This window comes from Charadrius vociferus, unplaced genomic scaffold (assembly GCF_000708025.1).
Source record: "Charadrius vociferus isolate BGI_N301 unplaced genomic scaffold, ASM70802v2 scaffold217, whole genome shotgun sequence".
In the NCBI taxonomy this organism is placed as follows: domain Eukaryota; kingdom Metazoa; phylum Chordata; class Aves; order Charadriiformes; family Charadriidae; genus Charadrius; species Charadrius vociferus.
The window spans coordinates 366,559-392,200 of record NW_009649190.1 but is presented as its reverse complement, the minus strand read 5'-3'; the positions used below and the strand labels follow the sequence as shown (position 1 = coordinate 392,200).

The 25,642-nt window shown below is 38.1% G+C and overlaps 2 protein-coding genes across 4 annotated transcripts in view; one reads left to right on the top strand and one right to left on the bottom strand.

Moving 5' to 3' along the window:
• Positions 1–7,324, top strand: part of ANKRD28 (ankyrin repeat domain 28) — a 102,747-nt gene extending 95,423 nt beyond the window's left edge. For all 3 annotated transcript variants that reach the window (XM_009888919.1, XM_009888918.1, XM_009888917.1), the window contains exons 27-28: positions 724–815; positions 6,623–7,324. In XM_009888919.1, the coding sequence (XP_009887221.1) occupies positions 724–815; positions 6,623–6,909 (379 nt within the window). In that variant the 3' untranslated portion in view covers positions 6,910–7,324. The remainder of the gene's footprint in view (positions 1–723; positions 816–6,622) is intronic.
• A 9,370-nt stretch (positions 7,325–16,694) lies between these two features.
• On the bottom strand, positions 16,695–21,339 carry BTD (biotinidase). The gene is made up of 3 exons (XM_009888916.1): positions 21,109–21,339; positions 19,450–19,599; positions 16,695–18,016 (listed from the first exon to the last, which is right to left on the bottom strand). The coding sequence occupies exons 1-3, from the start codon at positions 21,337–21,339 to the stop codon at positions 16,832–16,834; spliced, it is 1,566 nt and encodes a 521-aa protein (XP_009887218.1). The 3' UTR covers positions 16,695–16,831.
• Between the last annotated feature and the right edge of the window lie 4,303 nt (positions 21,340–25,642).

Sequence of the window (25,642 nt, the reverse complement as noted above, 5' to 3'; positions counted from 1 at the left end):
TAGGGTTTTTTTTAAGTCAGTGGGAACCAATTTTGAAGAACTGTTGCATTTGAAAAAGATACAATTAGAATATTTGAGATAAAGCTACACTTTCCATGATAGATCTCAAGTCACCACAAAACAGAGTTAATGGTTAGGAGTTTGGGAGTTTGAAAAGTGATCTGCTTTTCTTGCTTTATGCATTATACTGTAAAATATTTTTTTTTATGTCTAGTCACAATGGAATACAGTGATTTCCAAAAGGCAGATTGATGAAATACTTCTGCATCTCTTTCAAGCATTTACATGCAATAAAATGTGACTACTGTTCTGCTGTTAGTAATCTAATAATTCTTGCCAGTGCTATGCAGTAACTCTCAGATGTGATGATATCTGTTACAGCAGTTCAGCGAAGGATTTATCAACAGTAGGGTACAAGATGTTTCTAACTTTTTACCGTGATGAAGTTCATAAGCAGGCAGGACTTTTCGAGTAGCTACTTCCTCACTGTGTGGTGCCATAGAAAGAAGGAAGTGCACAATTGTTATTGTACATTTTTTTTTTGCAATAAGAAGAGAGATGTGCTGGTTTTCCCATCTTAGTTATTATATCTACAATATTTATATAACCTGTAAATAACATACAAGTATAAATACTTCAATAATCATTTAACTAGATGCAACCTACTTATCTTACTTAATATCTTGTTCTAAGGTTTATATATGAGTTTGCTTCTCTTCACAGACCTCTGCATGTCGCTGCTCGGAATGGACTAACGGTTGTAGTTCAAGAGCTTTTAGGGAAGGGAGCAAGTGTACTTGCTGTAGATGAAAATGGTAAGAAAAATTTAACTTTGTTTCCCCATAAGGAACTGTGGTTTTAAACTCAGCTCATGGAAAATCAGTAACCCTTTGGAAATTTCCTAGGAGCCTCACAGTAGGTTTCCCCATAGAAAAAAAATGTATTGGTGATGGGTCATTTTAGCAAAGGAGCAGAAGTGTAAGGAGAGTGAACACTTAAGAACAACGCAGGTCACGGCATAGGAGTGTTTGGTTTGCAGTTGTAGCTTTATAATGCATACCCTATAAATACACTAGAGCTTTGGCATACTGAAAACGGTCAGAAAATCATAATGCTCAAAGTAAAATAGAACTTTCGGCTGTTAAGAAGCTGGATTGAATTGCCATTCATTTTGTCACGGTAGGTATATTGGTGTTAGCTTTTAAAAGCAAGTATAAATTACAGATCTTAGTTACTGGTCTCAAGCCTCTGGCTCTTTAGAGTTTTTTGGCATGTAGAAGTAAGAAAAAGTAACTGCTTTATCATAGCGAATAAATCCTATACTTTGTAAGAACAAAAGAAAATTAGTTTTGCCAATTTCTTATTTGTATATTTTCATATAAGACATCTGTGGTCCTCCAAAGCTGTGCTTTGAAAAGCGTAAGAGCTCCTGCCCTTATGCCATACCCCGATGTGTCTTAAATTAAAGCAGCATCTTGCGGGGGGGGGGGCTTCCCCCGAAGGGATGTGCCTAATTAAGAGTTCTAATTATATTTCCAGTTTGGAAAGTTTTTCCTCTCTTAATGTTTCTGTGACTTCCTCTGTGTGTTTCTCAAATCAAACTGCTTAAAGTGACATGGGTGATTTAGGGATCATTCCTGGCCTAAAGTAAGGGACAGGGGTAACTACTAAATGAAACTCCCTAAAATGAAAAGATTGGAAAACACGTCTTTTTGATTTCTGTTTCTCATCGCAAGTATGCTAACTGGAGATGCTTGTATTTTTGTGGGCTTTTCATGTGCAGCCAGCCACTCCCTTATTAGAGTGGATCTTTGACCTAACAGAGAAAAATGTTGTTTGTAGAGAAGTCGGAGTTCTCTGGCAGCCTGGGGATCTAACTGCAACATGTCAGAACTTCTTTTTAATTTTGCTCATGTTTTAAATTTTAAAGTAACTCTGAGTGCTTCCTAATTGTGTTCCTCACTGGTTCTTTTCTTTCTGATAGCAATTGCTTCATTTATAAAATTTTAAGCAGCCTTGAGAATACTCACAATGAATTCTTTTTCTGTTGGAGTAATGCGCCAGCTTAAAGTACAGTATGTGCAAAGTGATGAATACTTCGAGTTGTCAGACAGCAAGGGAAACTCTCACGGAATTTATCAACCTGTTTCACCTGTCACTGTAATTTTTTCTTAATTCTTAGAAGTACTAGTATGTCAGCAGGCTTGCTAAACCTGTTGCAAAAGTCATCTTGATTTCCACAGTGTACCTTTTCAATTAAGTGGAAAAGCTGGCAGTAGTGATAGCCAGGTTCTGCTTTAGGTCTTCTTGTCTTTGATTTTAGCATCTACTGCTAGAGTATAAGAGTTGCTGAAGAAAAAAAAAAATTACACACATTTATTTAATTCTAATAAAGTAAAAATATATGAGAAACTTTAATTACTTTTGTTTATTAGAAAGGCTTAAAAGAGTATGATTCTTAAAGTTTGGGGGTGAAAGTTATCTGTTTAGCAAAGCAGACTGAAGAAACAGGGACTGGAATATTTTGCATCACAACACTGACATTCTCTTGCTTTTGCATTGTTCGGGTAAGTTCAGTGATCTGCCAGGCACGCTTGGCATTTCACATAGAATTGGATGAAAACGGAGGTAGAGTTTTAGTTAGTGTTTTAGACAGAAGCATATCTTGATATCTGGAACATGTAACCAGCAGAACCTCAGCTGGTATGGAGTGGTGATCCACTTTTTGTCTTTCAAGTTGTCCCTTTCTGTAAAGGCTGCACTGACTTCCTTTGCAAGCGGTCTCTATTTGTATCTATCTCTGTATAGAACTACTTAATGGTCCTCTGCTGCTATATCTGGGCTACAGTAAGTTATTGTAAAATATGAGCTCTGAAAAAAGCCAACATCACTCCAATTATCTGCATTTCAGTTTATAAATAATTTATAAGATATTTAAAACTCTAGATTTGAAGTCATACTGCTTGTGTTATAGAGCATCTCAATGTGGTGAGATCACTTTTTGAGATGTTTAAGAACTAATGTCTTTGGAAAAAAATGTAATCCTGGTTCTTAAAAGATTAAATGCAACTGAAACAGCAAATTAACTCTCTGGTATACTTCCCAAAAGCAGTCTTGTTGAGGGTTCTTCCTCAGTTTTGTATCAGTTCTCACTCAAATCTTTCAGTTCTTTTCCACATGTTTTCACACCTGTCGTGAGGAAAATTTGCCATCACCCGTTCTACAAAAATTCTATTGAATTTGACACTATTTATGCAAGTTTACCTGTCTTAAAAGAAATTACTGGCTTTTTCTTTCATTTGAAACCATCTGAAGTTTTCATTTTGGTCACTCAACCCAAGTTTAAACTTTTTGTTTGTTTGGGGTTTTTTCCTATTTAACTTACTAGGCTTGCTAAATTTCCTATCTTTTATTTGTTATATTAATGTGCACCACAGTAGTCAGAGGAGGCATTCTCCCAACTCCGGAGGCCGACATAGCATGGAGATTTCTCTTACTTTCTCGATTCATCATTACAGTGATCATTGGCGTTTCAAGCTTTTTTTTTTAAATTAAAAAATAAAGGAGGGAAGGGGAATTTTTTTTTTTGTCTCGTTCTTTTCCAGTACTCATATTCTAATTTATATTGGAGATCTCCAGTTTTCTGGAAGGAATTTTTCTTGTAAACACTTACGAGATGACTCATGCCTCAGGTGACTCTTCTCCTTCCCAAGTGTAAGACTTCATTCAGTTTATCTTGAGAACTGTCTTTGCACTGACCACATTAATAACCTTCTGATTTTCCTGTAGGCGCCTTCATGGAAACTGTCAAGCCCTGGGGGAGGGAGCAGCTCTGCATTTTGGGGAGGGGAGCCCACGTCTTAAGTCAGCGTCCATGACGCAGGCTCCATTTTCTGTTGTGCGAGGAAGCTGGTTCACCTCACTCTGCTTCTGTTTACCCCACTGACAAATGAAGATTGCCATTTTTTTTGTTGTTGTGTGAAAGCTTACGCAGATACAAATACAGATTATGGGGAACATTATATGAGAACTGAATAAGAGTATTTCAGTGGAGACAGTACATTTACCGACATCTTCTTAAAAGAATATTTGAAGTATTTGTACCTATGAAAATATAATAAAAAGTTATAATTTTAAAATAATATAGACAAAAATAAAGTGGTGGAGGACGCAGATAACAGTCTTCATGGTGCAAGCAGTTACTTCATCTTGCTAAGGCAAGAATAAAACTGATATTTCATTTCTACTTATGAAAGCCAGGAGCTTAAGACCTACAATCGAATATTAGTATAAACACTGTGTTTAGACAACTTCTAACAGAAGCAAGTATTCTATTTAATCTTTACCTTGGCCTTTAATTTTTTTTGTGATGAACTGGGATGCTCTGTTCCAGAAGGAGCATAAGTATGAGTATTCAAGATCTTAGCAAGAAGCAGTCAGGAGGGCGGGTGGGGGACGAATCCCAGGAAAACAAAGAAACTAAAAAGGTAGTGGGTGACTGCTCATTTTTCTTCTTCGAACTTTTATCAAGTCACGTTAGTGAAAAAAAATGGTGTTGAATACGACCACCTTGAATAAACTTATTTTGTGTGTCATCTTTACCTTCATACAATCTCCAGCAACTGTAGATACTAAATCATGTGCATTTGAGTATCAATTATGTACTCAAGGTTCTGAGCCTTCTGCTCTGCCTTACATGCCTGCAATGCAGTCTTCACCCGAGGGTAACAAGCTCTGGCCTTTGCTTCTGAATCCTCTCGAAATTTATCTCTTCTGCAAACTGTCACTGTTAGCTCTGAGCTGTTTAAATGCTGTGATACCTTACTAACAGTGAAAACATGTGCTGCGCTGCACTTCTGTACGGCCCTATCGTGTGGTCACCTGGTGCGTTTTGTGCTTGAATTATCGGTGCGTTTCCTTGGATTGTATGCTCCTCTGGGCAGGGACTGTTGTCTTACTCTGTTCCAAGCATCAAGCATGAGGTCTGTCCTGAGCAAATAATAGTTCAACTGCAAGACTGTCCCCTGCTTGCTGTTTCCTTAATTTCTAGCTACAGTTATTTTCCGTAACATGCCTACTTGTTTAAAACTTCTGTGCAATTGTACAAGACAGTAACTACTCCTGAGCTCTATCCTAAACCTTGACCTGGATCTACTTCTGCAATAAAGATGATTCCTTAGTTCAAACACTTGCTGGTAGAAACACTTGCTGGTTAAAACACTTGCCTCATTTTCCATGCCTTCCTAAGGTCTGGATAGAAATCCATTGTGTGGTTTGCTTTAAAGCCATCTGTTACTTAAAATTACTTGTGTTCTTTTTACCTGGATGTTGTGCAGCTTTAAGTTGTGGACTGGGGGTAGTGCAGGACTTCAGATTCCCAGATGTACCTGAACATGAGTCTTCCTACTCAGTTCATTGTGGGTGTATTTGTGAGATGTGCAGTGAGATGCTGCAAGGGTGCTACAAGGCCACCCGCTTCTGCGTGGAACCGGGTAGAGGGAACTTACTTTGGTCTTGGCAGCAGAATTATCTGTGATTGTACTTAGGCGACTGCCATGCTTCGAGAGCTGCTGTTATCAGCACCAATCGCAGTGCCTCGGTGATGTAGATGTACCCTGAGACCTGTGCCAAAACTTACCCTCAGGTGCTCTGCTGAATGATTAAGTCTAAAGCCTGAGACAGGACCAATGCGTGGATCTCCACTGAGGAGAATTTGAAGTGTTTTTCTTGACATTTAATGAGTAGAGGCAAGTAGATAGGGAAGGGGGAACCTGCCAAAGGAGAAATGTTGGAGGATTATTAGAGGCGCAGTTACCCAGGAGAGATTTCACAGCTGTGTGACCTGACTGCAAATCATTCCACAGCCCCAGACCTTCTGCGTTTGCGGGTTGTCACAGTAGCGTTGCCTGGCAGGAGGAGTTGGGCCAGCCCAGTTGGGCAGCCAAGAGCTATGGTTTCTCTCTGCAAGTCCTCGCCTACTAATCCAGCTGGTATTTCCTCAAACTTCTGGGGATTTCTTAATTGGTATCCCTCAAATAAAAGTTAGACATTGGCTTTATAGTTTATATTACTGTATATTGTAGTAAAGTATAGGTTGATTTAAATTGTATGCTCTGCCTTTTTAATTAACTGGCCCTGATGCTTTAGCCAGCCTGTTATTGAGGTAGGGCTGTCTTAGTAAAATAATTATCTGTGATGAACAGCTATATGGAAGCTTCTGGATGACAAAATATTTAACATGTTGAGCTGTAGTTTCTGCAGTGGCTCTCTAGTGAATGCCTTCCCCCATCACTGCTGGCTGCCATTAGTTGTCTCTCCTCAGCCAGGTGACGTCTTCACCATTTCCAAATTCAGGCTTTGCTCGCTGGCCTAGAGCATCTGACTGCTTAACAAAGCAACTACATCTCTGTTCCAAAGCCCACAAACTTCTGGGTTGGTTTTGTAACTGAAAGTTTAAAAAAAAAAAAAAAAAAAACTAACTGATAATGTTTGGGTTTTTTTTAACAGTGCAGAACTAAGCAATATAAAATACTTTTGCAGCCGAAAGATGACATGAACTTGGAGAAATTTTTACATTGCCTTTATTTTAAATGAAGGTTTTGTTTTTTCTTGACTTTTCTAGGTTACACACCAGCTTTGGCCTGCGCGCCCAATAAAGACGTGGCTGATTGCCTAGCTCTCATTCTGGCCACGATGATGCCTGTTTCATCGAGCAGCACATTACCTTCCCTTACATTCAATGCCATTAATCATTACACCAACACCTCAAAAACTGTCACCTTCGATTCCTTGCCAATCATGAGGAGTGACCATAGCTCTTACTGTACTTTCAACAACATTGGCAGGGAAGGTGGCTACCCGTACACAGAAGAAGATGAACTCAATGACTCAGATTCTGAGACCTATTAGAAACTACGTTTTGTAGGTCTGAAGAGCAAACCCTCATGCTGGAAGGTCAGACTTGTGCTTTTGAAAAAAAAAGCTATCAGTGTTTGAATACAAAAAGAGGACAGACCTTTGAGAAGATGTTTTTTATTGTGGTTGCATATAAAAGAAATCTGTGAGACTCTAGGAGGATTTTTAAGAGCATATTTTGCAGAAGAAGCATAAATTCTTGAATAAGTACTTGGAATCCATGGCAAAAAAAAAAAAAAAGAATGTCAAAACTGTTTTATTTAACTGTATTCTACCATTCTGTTTCTGGTGCCGGGAGTAATTTCTGCAGACTGGGCACCCTACTTGATGTAAATGAACAACACTATTGTACAACACAAAGGATGCTAGATTTAAATATTATCAATAAAACCATTTTGAAGGCAATAAATGAGTTTGGTACAGTAGGCATTGTTTGTGCTGCAAATTGCCAAAGGACCAAATAACTTAAAGATTTTTTTAATTAAATAAGTTTTTGTGAAAACTGGAATAGGTTATTTGAGAAGTTTTTTCAACCAAACCTAATTACTTCTGGAAAAGAAGCTTAGATTTGGTTTTAAATGTTGATTTTTATTTTTTTTAATCATCTGAAAGCCTTCCGACACTATTAAATGTACCATGAAAGAAAGCAGATGTACTTTTAAGTTTTGTTTTCTTTTTCTTTCAAGTGAAATGAAAATGAACTTGTCATACTTTTATAATACTAAAATTAAACCAGCTAACAAGGTGAAGTCAGGGTGAAAAATGTACAGTGTAATAAACAAGGGAAGGGGTGGGAGATGTGGGAGGGAAGCAGTAATTGTTGACAGTTTTAGATTTTTTTTTTTTTTTTTAACTTTTGGGTTTTGGATTGAGATTTTTTTAATTTAAAAATACAGGAGTAACTTGGAAACTATGAAACTGCATAAAAATTGAAATGAAATGTCTTGATAACCCTGTTATGACTGAGAGTTCTTTTCAATAATTTGTCCACTTCCTTACATCATAAATTTGTATGTAAGATTAAAATTGTATATCCCTATCACTTTTTTTTTGTTGTTGTTTAAATCCTGGAGTTACAAGGGGAGGGAGGTGAATTTAAAAGTATATTTCCCTATTAGAGGAAAAAAGTACAGTGTCTGGTCTGTGGGAAGAGCTGTGTATCTTTGTTGTGCTCCGTTTAGAAAATAAACAGCAGAAACAGGTCCCTGTAATGTAGTTCAGACTTGCCCGAATTTTTTTTTTTTTTTAATTTATAACAGACTACTGTGGTTTTTTTAATTGCCTGAAGAATGAAAAACTGACATAAGTAAGCTGAAGTTTTGGCTGTTAAATATGAATATTTACTTCATTTGGCTCTGCTTTAACTATAACTGTTACTTTTCAAGTGAATTTGTTTATGTACATGCAAGGAATCCTTGCATGTCCTGGTAAAGTACAAATAAATTACTACAAACTGATTCCAATTTCCTTTTTATCCTTTTTGTATTGTGAAACTGGAAATCTTTATGATATTGTAAATTATCAGCTGGTTTTCTGAACATAGTGTGGAAACACGGGACAATATTTTGATCTATTTGATAATTTTGTGGGGTTTTTGAAGAATTAATGAGCATGTACATAGAAATAGTGACTGCTTGAATACTGTATTTACCTGCACTCTTTCAGTACTTCAAGATTCCTGTATATTTTACAGAGTATAATAAAACCCAAATGTGAGTTCTACTAATGAATAATTTATTTGTATCTACTAAGCATAAATGACAAAGTCTCTTTTGTTGAACTGTTAGAATTTGTAAAATCTACTTCACAAAGGCTTTGACGGCATTTTAATTCTAAAGCGAAGGTAAGCTATTTAAATTTCAAGTAATTTAAAATGTTAAATTACTTCATTATTTCTTTAGGCTTCCTTTTAAGTATTCCTTTCTTAACCATTTGTGCCTGTGTTCGTTGTTTATATATGCAATGTGTTTGTCTGTGAGCAGTTAGATGACTTCAGGAAGATCGTGATTTCTGTATTTTCTTCCTTCTGAATATTTCAAGGATGGGGCTGTGTGGGAGTGACGGAGGGGCCTCAGCTGAGTGTGCAGGCGCTGCTCAAAAGATCCTTATTGGCCTGTCCTGAGATTCACTGTAGCTATTTAAATACAAAGGTTGAAGCAGCACAGACCCATTTTTCCTCATACACTCATGGAAAATCTGAATCAGAATGCCAAGTAGCATGCCTGTTATTTAAAAGGTAATAATTGCATATTTCTGTTAATGAAACTGTGTGATTTTTGTTGCTTCAAAGGAACTGTGAGATGATATTAGTAGCCCTTTATTATCTGTGCTAACTTGTATCTGATGTCAAGATGACCTGTTATGGTCATGTAACGCGGTGCCTGTGGCCAGAGTTCAGTTTACAGGAGGGGACACTCCTGTTTCATTTGGAAAATCAGCAGGGCAGTAGAGACTGAGGATTACTCATGTCCATTGTGTGCCTGGATGATGGAGGAGAAAAAGCTCAGAAGGCATTGGTTTAAATGTTATAGATTTGGATATGGAATACAGGCAAATGCAGAAAGCGGTGCTGTTGAACGCCTTTGTTTCCTTATGTCGATCAGAAATGGCGCCTCTCTTCCATTTCATCACTACTCGCCTCTTAAGGAAGAAAACTTTCGCTGCATTAAATTGCATTATTCTAAAGTTTTGTGAACTTTTTAGAGCTAAAGATCTGCCTGTCTTTTTTTTTATTATTATTATTATTACAAATTGTTAATTCCATTTAGGAATTCAGAGTTACATGACTTTTGTATCTCATCTATCTCATCATTAGAATGTATTCAGTGAACCTGTAGATTGCAATTTGCATGTATCTGGTTGTTCCTGTTTAAAAAAAAAAAAAAAATCAAACTGAAAAACTCTATTCCTACCTGGCAGTATGGGTAGGACAGTAATCGTGCCTTGTAAGTGATAATTGGGACTATCATTAGAATATAGTCTTATTCCAGAAATGGAACGTGATTTATTTAAAGAACATGCTACTGTGGTCAAAGACCACTTTCTTGATGAGAGGTCAAGGAACAGAAGGTTCCTTGTTTCTGTAAAACAAATAATGCTGTCTGTGGCTGGTGGTGATTTTTTTATTTAAAACACAAAAAGAAAAAGAAAAAAGTGTTCATACCTCAGCAGAGGCCTGTTTATTTGCAGAAAATTATACTGGAACCTCCATCTTTCTAAAAGAAATCCTTCTCTTTTTGTACACAAACAAATAGGGCATGGTTATTGTTACAGCCTTCATCCAAACAATTTCTTGGATTTTTACCAAAAGAGAGCGGTGAGCCTTGGCTGCAGCACTGAAGCAGCATATTAGAATAAAAGAAATCCTTTTTATCCTGAAAAAAAGAAAAAATCGAATGGACTTCAGGAATGAGGACAGCCAGCTCTGCTCAGCTTTCTGTGTACTCTGACTTCTGGGATGTTTTATGGGTGTTTAAGTTCTCGGGATAAATATTCTGCAGAAGAAAATGCCAAGTCAGTTAGTATTAACCTCCTAGGCTGAGCTGTTGCTTTTAGAGGGGTAGTGTGGTAGCATAAATGCTGGATGCTGTTAAAATGAAGGATCAGTCTGTTTTCCCCACAAGAGTGACCCTACTGTGATCAAAAAGATTTTTCTTGTAATTCCTTACAAAATCTTGACCTCTCTGTGTCTCTTGCTTTGTATTTCCTCATATTACTTTCTATTGCTTCCCCATGCTTAGATATCTCCAAAATAATCATATAAATATATCTGGAAAAATCAGATATAGAAATTGCACTTTTTAAACTTGGACCTTAATTGTGGTTGTTTGGTGTTTTTTATTCTGGTTGTATATTTTCTTGTTTACAATTTTCACTTGTCGAGCAGGCTAAAGAATTAATAAATGTTTGGTTAAAAAAAAAGCTAATATTTAAAAAATAAATACTTCAAAGTTTTGCTCCTTTTAACATATACACAAAGGGCACTGAAGATCCCAAAGCTGTTACCTGAACTGTAAGGAAAACTAAAAAGGAGCATGAGAGAACGTTTACAGATTCTTCAACCCAGTAATTCTGGTTTAGAGAGGAATTAGCCTTCCTGTCTTGTCCAGAGATTATGTCCATTTAAAGGCGACATCTACTGCAGTAATCCAGAATAACATACTCTAGTTTACAAGAAAAAAAAAAAAGGAGGAAAAAAAAAAAAAAAACCACAACCAAAACCAAAAAAAGGCAGAATGTTCATTGAGTGCAGTTTGTTTGAGGTAACAGCACTGTTGCTCTGGTAACTCAGCTTCTTTATTGCAAAAAAAAAAAAAGGAAAAAAAGTTTGTGGTGACCTTTCTGTTAATCATGCAGTAAGTGGGTGAGAGGATAAGGCTGTAGAAGGGTTGTAAGGAAGCGCGAATCCCGTACAAGGCCTGCTGGCTGGTATATATTTGTGAGAAGTTTTTTTCACGTGCGTAACTATGGAACATTTTTAACAGTGCTAGATGTGTCCGGGGAGCCCATACTACTTAATTCTGTGTTTGGGTCAGTGAGTTCACATCTTAAAAACTGAAACCTAAATAAAAGGGGTAAGTGTTTATGGAAACAGCAGTTCTGGAGAACTGGAGCTCTTTGGCTCAGTGTACCGCCGGGCGGGTGAGGGAGCTCCGTGGGCTTCCCCGGCCGCAGCTGGAGGAGCAGCAGGAGGAGGTAGCAGGAGTACCCTCCTCATCTCCCACCACTTTGCTCTGTGGCTCTGCTGATGGTACATACCCACTTCCCAAAATAAATGCCATCGTGCTTTTGGTTAAAAAGCACTGATTCCTGATAACAATGATTCCTGATAATGCAGTCCTGGTTGGATCAGACTAACAACCTTGGAGAGAAGGGCCTTTATAATCCCTTACTACATAGTTCAGACTTTTAACACCACTTCCATAGGTCTTGATTTAAACTCAGGAAAATCCATTTTAATACCAGGAAATAGTAAGTATTTAAATTCTTGAAGTTGGTCCATCAAATTCATATAAATCCTTAAATCCAAAATTAGTAATTATTGCTTCTTGTAGTAATCTCTCAATGATTTGTGATGACTTCCTTATAATCCTTTTATATGCTGCAGAAGCTGATGGGACAATTGGAGGAGAATTCTTTCAGATTAGGATGAAACCCCTTTTTAAATAAATCTGTAGCTGTGACTCTAAATTGGACAAGAGAAGAATTTAGAAAACATGGGTCTCCTTTACAGACTGAAACCTGAGCTGTTAAATGTGAAGAGACATAATACAGATCTCTGTTAGCTGACAGCATTGGCTTTTTTCTTTTTCTGGAGTTCTCTTCTCACTGTAATATCCATATGTTTTGAAGAATGTTAAGGGCAAAGGAACCACCGTGCATTAATTTGAAATGACAAAACTGGTTATTCTTAAGAAAATACCCTATTACTATATTTATAATGATCTATAAGCCTTATGACAAAAATCCCTTCGTTTTACTGCTTAACAGGAGAAGCAAACGCCTGGCTGGACATTGTAAATGTCACCCAGGCCCCCAGTCTGATGGATGTATCCTCACACACCTACTGAGAGAAAAATGGTCTGAGATGGCAGCCTCCGAGAGTGTTTCTTGGTCAGTCATCTAGAGCCCAGGAAAATCGCAAGAGTGTTTTGGTTTCCTTTCCCTGGGGGAAAAATAGTTACAGACGTGACTCAAATTTTCAAGCTTTTTGCCTGTCTGCAACTCATCTCGCAACTGAACGTTCCAGACAGGGGAAGAAGATGAGTTGTCCCTACCTGTGGGACTTGAAGACTTCTCGCAACTCTTCCCGACTTGGCATCCCAGTCTCTTTAGCACTGTTACCTGTCTTCAAATAAAGCAGTCTCTAAATTATCCATGCTTCCCTGGTGCTATGTGTTATTTTACATTAGGATAAACTGAGCTCTCTCTATTCCATGCTATGTTTTAGCAATTTTCAAGCTGAGGTTGGGAAAGGAATCTTGTAGTATTTCACCATGTAACCAGAAACATAGTTGAATAATAGGGAACGTAAGGAGCCTTTCAAGCTGTCTTAATATTGTTAGTGTCACTACATATTTGGAGAGGAGAAAAACACCTTGCGTTAACTTTTTTTCATTAAAATTGCAATAGAAGCAACCAGAAATTTTGCTATTCAGATTCACAACAAAAAACAAAACAAACTGCCGCTTCCAAGCCTTGTCAAATGACAGGCGTGCAGGTTCTCTGCTCATTGTACCTGGGAGTTTGACTTAGTTCATAAAGCTTAAGACACTGAGGTCTCAAATTTTCTTTTATGTTAAAAGAATATATTGTATACCTTAAACAGCTTTAAAGCAAAATCTAAGGATTCACGTCCTATCCTGTCATATATTTCCTATCCTTTGCCAAACTTTGTTATTCAAGCTGTCTGCATGGTTTTCTTAAAAAAATCATTATTGGAGTCTGTTAACATCTTACTGGATTCAACCTTTATGATCTCTTTTACCAAGAGACTCTTTGATCCGCTGTGGGTACCACTAACTCTTGTCTCTTACTTCTGAGCTGCATTGCTTACTCCTGCTCTCCCAGGGGAGCGAGGGAGGAGAGCACAGTCAATCTCTGAAGTACTTCCATTGCTGTTGACCGTTAAAAACGTGATAACTCTCATTTCAATTTGTGAATATTTGGGGTTTTCAGGAATGGCATTTGTCACCACTTCGGGTTGGTTTTTTTTAACCTACATAAATGGAGGAGGAGGGGGTAGTTCTTTCTAGTCACTGAATCTCCTTGTGCACCATAGTGGTGGTTAGGCATTGGTTAGGTCCTCTTTCTGTAACAATTCTGAAAATGTAATTTTCTTCAGTTGACTCTTTTAATTCATTTATGTGAACGTCTGAAGCAGCCAAAGAGGGCGGTCATTTTTTTGTGTTTGTCCTCTTGGGTTTTCTGTGATGCTGGGGTGTTCGTTAAATACCTGATGCTGCAAGACCTGGGCAAGGCTGTGCTGTGCCTCATGTCGATGGACAGAGGGTTTCTGTGGTTGTCTTTCCCTTCGCGGGGTCAGTGTCAAGGCCATTCGAAGACATCATCCCCTGCTGTCTGTCTCAGATGGGATGTTCCTTTGGTCTCAGTACAAATTTCCAAATTATGATTTCATTTAAGTCAACAGACCAAGTGATTTAAGGCTGTTCTAGACAACACTTAGACTTCCCGTATGTCAAAAGATCCTTGTCTTCTGGTTTGGTTTTGTTGTACTCACAGACGGAAACAGTTCAGGAAGCTTTAATAAAACTGTTTATATCCATTGAAGAGATACTAGATGACAGGCTGCATTTTACAGTGTTCCGAGTCTGCCTGTGTGAACATCAGCCATGCGGAAGGCTTCTCACACCTCCTCAGTAAATGGTACATAGCTGCACTCCCATGAACACTGGTGTTTTGGGAGCCATGCTGCATTCAGCAGGGCCATGCCCGAATTGCTGTTCCAGCGCAGACTTCCAAAACCCACCAGTCAGTGGTGGTGAGTGTCATAGGTTACTGCTGGGTCACCCCGTTTTAGAACAGATATATCTGTTGTCCCTCAAAGATCGGGATGGAGGTGGGGTAAGTTACTTATTGGTAATTCTCCATCGTGTCTAGTACTGTATGTTCCAATTTTTCCAGTGTCTCTTTGCTAAAGGCTGCTTTTTTGGGTGAAGGGAACAAGGTATGATAATGCAGTCTAATACTTATGCCTGCTTTTCCCAGGGAGGAGACAGAGCAACGTGCCCCATGCAAATGGTAAGGCCAGAAGGTCTTGTTTTCGAATAGTTTTGGCATACCCAAAGTTTGAATAGTTCTGTGGAACTCACTTTGCAAGTATCTCACAGATAAATGCATTTTTTTCCTTAAGCATAGCAAATATGTGTAACTCTATTTACTTTTTTAGCCTAATTTATTGTGATAATAAGTCTGCTTTGGAACTAAATCTGAAGGATTTAGTTCCCATGCAAAAGCATGCATGTTTTTCAGCCCATAAAGTGAGGTGGAGAGGCTCATCCAGAGAGCTGAAATTCTGCAGCTGTTCACTGTTCCTTTCTTTTAGACTTGTTCATATGATACTACAACCAGAAGCACAAATAAGCACCACAAATGCTTTTCTGTTCTACCCTGGGTGTTCTGGAGTTTGTGCAGTGTTCAGCAAGAATACCGCTATAGGTGCCAAAGAATTAATGGTTTTGAATAAACCTGCAGTGGGATGGCCTACTTTTACATCAGCAAGTTTACATCAGACGAGATACAGACACTCCCCTCTCCATATTTCTGTCCAGTATATGCTGCAGGATGAACAAACCTGTGGGGTTGCTGCATCAAAGCTGAGTGTGACCGGGTCCTGGCTCACAGTAATACAGCTTGGAGAAGGAAGGTTTGATAGAGCCCAAAAGCATAAATATTTATATACTTATTTTGTGTAAACATTTAAGAAACCTTGAAGTAGAAATTCAGCAATGTCTTGGTTGTTCTGCTTTCTGAAACCAGAAAGTGAATTAATTCAAAGCAGGAGCTTATTGAGCACCTTTAGTACGTGTACTTATACCTGCCATAGTGGTTTGAGTTTGAAGACACCTCGGAACTGACTCAGACAATCGTAACGGAGACTCGCAGCTCTCCCGTTAGCACTCTGCTCCTCCCAGCTATTGGAATGCAACTAACAGACTGAGCAACTGAAACACAAGGACTCACCAACAGATCGGTTGTATTTATTCCATTACTCAACAGCTATTACGCAGATGAAGTCGTAACAGCCAGGACGACCACAAAAAATTGTAACGCTTGAGAAAAAACGATCTTCTCTGAATTTAACCCAAAATTAATATCCTTTGAATATTCTCTTTCCCACTTCTTCATTGCAGTAGAACAGTTTGTCACTGCAGTACAATATTTATAGCACTTAATCTAGTTAGTCTCTGGAAAGAATGGTGTGTTTTATTCATTTAGCAGCAGTAACCTGCCATCTGGCACACGAAGTATTTATGTAAAAACTTTGCTGTCCCACAATTCATTATGTGCTTTTCATAGCTCTTTTTGAATGAATTTATGAACAATGTGTAAGATGTCTTAAAGTCAAAACAAGTCTTGAAATGACCTCTCTTAAACAGGGAAAGTTAAAGTACTTAAACATTATATAACATAGTCATTGATGTTCATTGCTGGTGTTTTCTTTAAACACAATTCCTTGCACAGTAGGCTGGAAATTATGTCTTAATGCAGTCTAGTTTTTCACAATCACTTGACATCCTCTTTCCCAGACTAGCTGTTCCATAGATGTTCACAAATGTAAATTCAGTTACTGTTAGAAGTGAATGAGAAAACTCACTGAGCTTTCTAATGGGATTACGGACAACTAAGTGGCCAGTAAATGGTAATGATGGGGGGGTTTGACTCAAAAAAAAAAAAATATCATGGTACCCTAACCACAAATCAGAACCTCACCATATACAAGTTATATGTACGTATACATACATATTTTCATGGATGTCATGCACAGTATTTGTGTCTTCATTCCCTTTCCTATTTTTCTTCCTTTTGCAATGGTTTTCCATTACATTCATTTCCATATTCCATTCAGAAAACCAAAGGATTAAATTAAAAAGAATAAATTCAGTTGAAATATTATTTTCCCGATATAAAACATCTCAACACATTACAACAAGCCTTTATCTCTGCAAGGCAGTTCTTTTACTTCTGGTAAGACATAAGCCACCAAGGTACAGACTATACTTACAGTCTCTTAGGCTAAGTGCTTCGCTTGTCATTTCAAATGTGGAATCTGATCAGTCAGTCATGTAACAAACACACCTGAAGCTCTAGGGAGTACAGATGTTCAACAACTTATGTTAAGATAAATACTCTGAAAATACAGGCAGTTGTTTTCTGATTCAGTCAAGTATCTGTACTAGTCCTTTTCATACCATCGTCCATATAGAGCAGCTGTCAGTAGACCAGAAGATGTTCTATTTTTGCTTATGAAATAGTGGTTGTTTTTCCAGCCCATGTGATCAGCAAAGTCCAAAGTAATACCAGATGTCAGCAGTAAAGGAAAGATATAAGGGGTACTCATATTTCCCCATAGCTGGAAATCTATCAGAGCAGTGGCATCTGTAACCTCCTGTCCACAACTGCTAAAGCTGAGGCCACCACACTTTACTAATGCACAGGCCTGAACATAGTATATGCCATGCACTGTATGGAGCCCATCAAAAACTCCCAAAGCATATAATTCATCAGTTAGAACAGCTCTCCTGTAAGTTAAGTAACAACAAAGGGTATTGGCACAAACCTGGAGCTCTCCTTTTTCCCCCCATACAGGAACGAAAGTAAAGTTGTCGTACATCATTTCTGCATAAAATGGGGGGGGTAACTGTTCATTTCCTTTTTCTGATACTCTGCCAGGGGTCTCTTCTCCCTCCTTAAAGCAAACTTGATCATCCATTGAGGCACTTGTTAAAGTCTCGCATGAGTAATGTAAGTTTTCTCTGAATCTTTCATTACTCTCCAAATTGTTTTTGTAATCTGGGGTAATCACAGGAATTTCTGCTACTATGAGCTTGCCACCATAACTTTCCATGTTGTGGTAGATGAACGATTTGACTGGAGTGTATATGCCACTCCCTGTCATGCCCAAGGTAGGATGGTGAATATTAGCTGCTAAAATATTGATGTTGAAAGCTGTTGCAAAAGCTTGTTGAAATTCTACAGCAGACAGGAGCGGGAGCTGGTTCATCCAGGCAGTAGGATACACAACTTGTTTCAAATTGTATTGTCTGATGAGGTTCACTGCAGGCTCAAAAAAGAGTATATCAAAGCAAGTGAACATACCAAATTTGCCAGCAAAAGGGGTATCAAAGAGTTTATAGTCAGGCTCTGGAGGGGTATCAAAAGCATATTCAAAATACAGATTGTGTTTGCGATACGTGGCTACCAGCATACCGTCATCATTGAATGCCACGTTGGTATTGAACTGGTATCTTCCATCAGATGGACAGTGGGGATCAGAGTGCTCACAGGGTTGCTTAGTGCCTAAGTTTGCCACAAGGAATATTTTGTTCTTCAGTGCCATGCAGCTCAGACGCTGAAGAACCTGGAGAACAGTATGGGGAAATGTAAGCACTTCAGAATATGCAGGGATAAGTTTTACTTCAGCGGCTATAACTTATTTAATACTTTTCAAATTATTATTTTCACCTGGAAATTGAATACCTTTGACTGTATCTGTAAAATTTAAAAGTACCGATGACTTTGTGATGAAAGCTACTGGAACCATTAGCATTCTAGACTGAAAAGTATTTCAGATATTAATTTCAAAACAGCATTGAAAAAATTATCTGGGTTTTTCTTTTCTAAGACATGAATAAATAATCTCTCTACTTCAAGGGCATTAATGTTCAGAAACTTCTGATTGTTGCAGGAGCACCAATGGTTTTAAAACGCTGTAGGTCAAGTGTAAGCTTTGACAAGGGACCATAACTGATCTGTGTGTGCCTTTAGAACAGCGAACTTCTAATAATGATCATTTGCACCTGCAATGGCTTATTCCTGCAACCAGTTGGTTTTACTCTAACTTTTTAAAAAAGTGATTACTAGCTACAACTTATAGAAGCAGAGATATCAATGGATAAACTTTGCATAGTTATAGAAAAGAAATACAAAAAGTTACAGACTACAGTATTACTGGGATGTTTCTTGCACGCCATAGAGAGCTGTGCCAAAGACTGCCAGTTCCGCAATCTCCAAATAGGATCTGAGTAACAAACTAAGTTCTTGCTTGCTTGTGCATGATCATTGGTAGTAAAGACTCACAGGCCAAAGTAGGTCACCATTTACAACTGATTCATGCTGGCACACAAATTCTGCTCAGTAGGCACATGCATGATTACTTACGTTCATTGTATTGACTACTCTAACCTCAATAGGAGTAAATAGTCTGTATTAGTAAGCATGGTTATTTTCACTTCAGGTTGAGAGCAGTTGGCGAAACTACTATTTTTGTAACTTGCAGGTCACATCTTCTGTAATCACGCTTGGTCTGTGCTAAGTTGTGACTTCTGTTACGTTATAGCAGACCAAGTCCTGTTACTTGTGCTAATCATTTTACATTCAATCACTGAGTCAGAATGTTTTGATGTCATTAAGTCATTAAAACTGAGTAACAAGAATGCATTAAAAGTGAAGATACTGCTATGTTGTTTTATATAAACCAATGTTATTCAAAATAACACTACTAACAATGTAGAGAGTGATTAGCATTTCATAGGTCAGGGAGGGGGAGATGACAAATCCAGATGGCTCATAACAAGCAAGTCTTCTTGCATGTATTTATCTAAACCCCTCCTCTGCTAAGAACGAAACCAGCATAAACTGAGAGTTCATGAAAACAGAATCTGGTACTACGAGCTGTTAAACTTCTTGCTTGCTTCCCTAAGCAAAACTACTAAAGCTAATTTCCCACTTTGAGCACATATCTAGGATTTAGTTATTCCACCACCTCTCTGCGGAAATCCCTCCTACATTTACCTCTGTGTCATTGAACAAATATGGCTCTCTGCATGGATTCCACTTCACAGACTGTGAATGCACAACGAAATCTAAGTAAGGATAAATGGAGCTTCTGGTGAAGTTGAAGCCATGGATTCCATCTTCAGGAAAAACAATGATTTGTGCTCCCTGTATGTAAAACAAAGACATCGTTTGTAGGCAAAGCAAACCCAACCTAAATACGAAGGGGGGAAAAGGGGAATCTCATGGGTAAAAGGACCTAAAGAAAGTTAAGGATAAACCAAGTACATTTTGACAAGAATGTAGTTTGAAAATGTCTTTTCTTTAACTTCATAGTAGGTGTGACTACAAGTATAAAAAAAGCTTATTTAACCTGACACATTCCTTTAGCATGAAAAATAACCTATTTGACATTATTTTAAGGGCATGAAAATAAGAGCAGACTTCATCCAAATTCTCCCTTCACATGAGTCATGACAATTCAGATTAAAGACTGATGATGTTAAAATTAGTCTTAATTTTTTTTTCAGAATTATGCTATTTGCAGATAAACTCTGTCAAAGATGCTGTACCTGTGTCAAAGGTGCAGCATCACTTAGTCCTTGATTAGGTATATAAGATTGGATAGGGTACTAGGGATATTGTTTTCAGCTTGATTGTGGAAGCAACGAAGATTCTGGTAGAAATGCAGCCATGCCAGAGCTAGGCTGGTTCTACCCGCAGTTCAGGGAGATCTGTTCCTAAAAATGTAGTGGATTCCTCTTAAATCAGACACAGCATCAGTCACTCAAATTCCTGTGACTGCTGAAAAGTCAGTTCAAATGTGTTATCTGTGCTACGACTTTGGGATAATTTACGTGTCTTGGATGCAGTACTGCATAAAAACAGCTATTATGCTCCTGCACTGTGATGCCCAGTCATCATTCTCAAAAAAAAACCCAAAACCCCACAATCCAAACCCAACCACCCACTTTTTCACATTATATAAAAATTGTAATTCTGTTCCAAAACAATAGATTTGTGAACTTGCAAGTCATTTCTTCTCTGCATAGGGACAATAAGGCCTGCTTCCTCTGACTAGAACCAGCTTTGGATTTTCTTGGGGAGGGAAGGAAAGCAGGCTGTGCATAAGAACAGCTGGAAATACTAGTCTCTCTCCTCTAAATATATTTAGACTGAGAACCATTCCATGGAGGGCAGAAGAAAGGAATGGAAAACTTTACTTCCACAAAGTTGTTAATGGTGGAGCCATTCGTTTCCACAGTATTTAACTTCCTTAGTTTTTAGAAACATTCAGGAATTTCCATTGAGAGCACGGAATAAAATCAAACTCAAAGACAGCTGCCTGTAAGACAATCTTTCAATAAAAACATTCCATTTAAGAAAACAGAAAGGAGCTAAGTATTCAGACCAAAACAGAAAATGAATTTTCCTATACTAAATAACTATAGGTGTGTTTTTCCAAGCTTGGAATAACTCAAGTCAGGCGAGATGCTAATTGGCCTGATTTTTTTCAGAGCTGCTGGCAGGTCAGAATGTCTGAAAAACCAGACCCTACTTATGTATATAAATATGGCTTTAGTTGCCTGGGAACACAAATGTGAAAGATTATCCTCAAATAGCACTTATTCTATATATACATAAGACACGCGCAACTGCTACAAAGCTGCAGCATACCTGTCTTGCAGCAGCCACTACTTGCTGTTCATAGATGTCTAGGTTTCTGCCCATGAGTTCCAGCGCAGCTTGTCGATCAACCAGGGCTGTCGGGTTAGGACTCAGTATGGACTCATGTTCATACACGGCAGCAACATAGTGCCCCTCCCTCTTAACTCTTCCTGAGACAACTTGATGGCAAAAAAAGCAGACGGACAGCTTCCAGCACAGATCCACCATGGTATATGCCATAAATCTAGAGGAAAAAAACCCAAACCGGTGGGGTGGGGAGAGCCTGAGCAACAAATAGCAATAGAAATTTAAATTTACGATTAAATACAGACTGTAACTGAGACTCTTAGCAGTGTTTGAACCGAGTGCGTTGTTTTTACATTCCTGAATGACCACGTGCATATTGTTTCTAAACCTTAAATCTGTCTATGTTGGTGCTTTAAATAACCATATCCTGTTTAAAAGCATTTTTGCTTCATATATAGTTCTACTGATCTCCTTGCTCTGTCTCCCTTTCCAATTAACTTTCTCATTCATTTATAGATCTTTCACACCATATATCAAAACGTCTTTGGGAAAAGTTAAAAGCAGCTCGCAAATTTGCAGTTTCTCCCCCATTTGGTGATGGAGGATGTATTTAAAAGTAGCATTTCCTAAAATTGTTTGGACACAATATTTAGTAGTCAAGTAGTGATATAACTTATTTTATCAACACTGAAACAGAGAACTGCCAAAAGAATTACACTAGATACTACTTCTGCATTTATCTATCTTTCTATCATGAAAATGCCTCTCCTGATGGATTATGGATTCACTCTATTCCAACTCCACATATGTAATCAATAGACTAATTTGTCTCATACAGTGTGGCTTTTTTCAACATTTATAAAAATGTTGAGTGCATTTCAGATCTGCATTCCTCCTATAAAATCCAGCTGGGTAAGGTTAAAAATGCTTTCATAGTAATAACAATAACGCAAAAATCCATACAAAATGTGGAAAATTTGCATGACTGAGCTTTTCTTAGAAAGAAGTGAAAAATTAGTGAGTCCAGAAGGCTGGGGTTCTCTGTCCCACATGGGCTCCCCAGGTAGCCTTCTGACTTCCCAAGTTGGGAAAATACTTACACAGAACAAGGACTGCCTGACACAGTCAATGGCGGTGCAACGCTTAGTACTATAGAAATGCCAAAAAATGTATTTGTCACCACAGTGTTAGTAGTATCATTAAGGAATTATATCTTGAATATAAAGTTGAAAGAGCATGCAGCAGAGATGCACCGATGCTATATATATATATACTATATACCCACAGTCTTCAAGTTCAGTTACTGACTTTTTAATTGTATTTGCTCTTTGGTAATTCCTATCCAAGAAAAAAAAATGTTCCAAAACACTCTTACTGCTTTTCAATCTTTGTGATCCACAACTCCCTGATTTTTTCCAAAGCAAATACAGACTCTGAAAGACACATGCATGAAGAGGCTTCTCTAGTTCCCATGAGGAGTAGGAAAAGGGCATGAATTTTAAACTAATCCCATTTTTACTTTTTATTCATGTTATACTAACTGTAGTTTTCTACCTAAAAGAGAAAATCTGTGACAAGGTAACTTAAAGTATCTCTCTTCTTAAATTCTGGAATGAAAAGCAGCTAATAAGCCATTCTCACTACTGTTGGTTTGGGGTTTTTTTTGACTAATCACTAACTCATGTAGTGTCTAACAATGAACAAATTGAAGCATTTAGTAACACATTAGTTTAAGCCACTTGTTTACTTCCATGAGCTCTACGCACTATTTGCAACTGGTTTGATAGCAACACAATCCTGTGAAGGACAGGAAAATCATAACCTTAGCACCTATGGTAGGCAGAAAACTTGTTTTCTCAACCAGAAAGTTTTAATATGTAATAACACTTGTAAGGGTCCAGGAGTAACTTAACTATTAGATGCTGCTAAGCTCAACTACATATTCATATTTTCTTGAGGCTTAATTTGCCAATGTGTCCATACATACATGCCTTCAACAGTAAATTTGTTACCTAAAGTACAATAAAAACAAAATAAAGCCTTGGCATCTCTGTAAACAGTTGTATTAAAGATACTCCATTTATATAAAACAGTTTTGAGATGTGATGTACAATAAGCTACCCTTGCTATTCTGCATCTTGAGGAAAACACTCAGTACTTATGGGTTGGTGATCTGGCAATGCATATCAAGAACAGAGGATCCTATTTTGTCCTGTGCAGCTCAGCTTTGCAAATAAAATACCAAAGTACACGTGAAGATATAAAGCAGTAGCAGGGGGAGGGAGAGGAGAGGTGGGAAGCCTCTCACCAGTTAAGGAAGCCACTGAAAATAAACACACACTGTTGCACTTCACTGACAAAACTATCTTCTCTATTTCTGTCATCCCTTCAGAGCCAAAACGCCTATTTAGGACAGGAATGGGTTATAGTCAGCCGTTCCTCAACGAAGTTGTCAACTAAGATGTAATTAGAATTCATCACTACTAGTGGAAAAAGTTGGAGAATTTCAGATCACAGGATGGAATTGCTATGGGTTATAAAAATAGCCTTTTTGCCTTCTAAGCCAAACACACTAACATAAAAAATTAACAGGTAATGGGCTTCTACAAAATGTTGCATTTTACAGACATGCTTGGTGAATTTTCATTTTTCTGCCGTGGTTTACTTTCCAGTGGTCAGAAACACTTCAAGTACTAAGCTGAATCCCTTCCTCATTTAGATACACAAGAGGTTTACCACTGAACATCCTACTACACAATCTCATCTGGCTGAACTTGGGCCAACTAAAATAATAACTAAAGTAATTCCTCAGAATCCTTATCCTTGGTCGTGATTACTGCTAGTCCCACAGACAACGGCTGAGCACTTACCTGAGGGGTCCCTAATGCCTTTCCCCTATTTGACAGCTTAAACAACAGAACCCTGCTGTCTAATAGATTGCTTCTAACAATGAGAGTTGTGACAAACTCCAACACTGGGCTTGGGGACAGTAACCTTTCCAGCCAAAATAAGGACACCATCAGGGTTTACTCAGCCCTTAGGCTGTAAGACTCCAAGTAAGTCTCAGACACATTCTGTTTTGGTCTTGGGTTGTTTGTTTTGTTTTTTTTTTTTCCCTAACAGGAAGTGCTACACTATTTAATAAATCCTTTCCTTGAAGATAAATTAATTTACAGTCTACAGAGCTGTCATCTCACCTGAGCCACAAGTGTAAAAGAAATTTTCATGAACTGAAATGCTTTATAATTTCACCTCTTTTCCTACCCTTTCCTGTGATTTATATGGTCTTTTGCCTAGCAGGTACGCTTCAGTAGGATCACCTCACTCATATGTAAGTATTTCATAGCAGTCACTAACTGTCATGCATAACTGTCATGCAGTCACAGTATTCCAGTTATAGTTCTATACAAAAGGTAAAAAGACTAGTGTTTAAGTTTGGATGCCGATTCAGACAAGTTTTTGCCTCACAGCGCAGACTGTTTTCCTATTCAGTTTTTCAGAACCGTCTAATCTCAATATATTGTGAAGTAAAGCATCCAGTCACTCACTTTTCAACAACTTTGGAAACTCTCACCATACATAGACGTATACACAGAGAAAGGCAATACATACCCTGCTTCTTAGAACTTTTATACTCAGGAGAATCCAACAGACTGTAAAAAACAGCAGCAGCACAGCACTAGTCTGGGTTGTCTTACGTGATTATTAGCAAATGCCTGTTAAGCTATAGTAACATAAACACTAGTAATTACTTGGCAAAATATTAGATTTGTGATGAAAACATAAGTAAAACTCTTTTTCACATTGAGTGACATCTGGGAATTGTGATGTTGCTGCTACTCTAATATATAGAATATATAACACAAGTTTTTTCCACTGATTCCTCGTGTCTACTGCTTTTATATGCTGCACTATATTTTAATACAGTATTTTACTGTATATGTTTGAGGAAGGTTTTTTTTTAGCAATGCAATCATAGCTCAATCAAAACAAGTCTCTTGCATTTCCTTTTCTGAAAATTGCTTATTCTGTATGCAATGTATTATATGACCTTTCTCTAGTTTCCAGGCTTTTATCCAGGGTGCAATCGACTTTTAAAGAAAGTTTCCCATTCTAACATAACGTTTTACAAAATGTTGTATACATTTCTCAGGATTCCTGAAATATGCTTTGTCTCGTAATTTAAAGATCTATGTTATCTAAGTTATTGACAGAGGTTGAATTGAATGCTGCTATTATTAGCAGTTCGGCTCAAACTCAAGTCGGCAGCACAGTGGACAAGCCAGAGGGTCGGGCAAAGAGTACCGTCAACTGTGTCACTTTTCGGACTGCTGCAAGCTCAGTTTGGCCAGGATGGGCAGAGCCAGGTAAAATAGTGGTGCATTATCCTTCAGTGAGGATTCTGGAGCAGCACCTCACACCACACTCCCACTCCTCTCCATGAATGCTGCCGTCCGGTACCTTCATTTAAAACTACCCTGGACTTTGCCCCGCTCTGTGGCAGCAACCTCCGACC

Coding starts and splice junctions, on each gene's coding strand:
- BTD (XM_009888916.1), bottom strand. CDS start 21,339: ATGGCATATACCATGGTGGATCTGTGCTGGAAGCTGTCCGTCTGCTTT. Junction 19,600..21,108: donor TAGTGGCTGCTGCAAGACAG/GTATGCTGCAGC, acceptor TTTTACATACAG/GGAGCACAAATCATTGTTTT. Junction 18,017..19,449: donor ATTTGTTCAATGACACAGAG/GTAAATGTAGGA, acceptor ACTGTTCTCCAG/GTTCTTCAGCGTCTGAGCTG.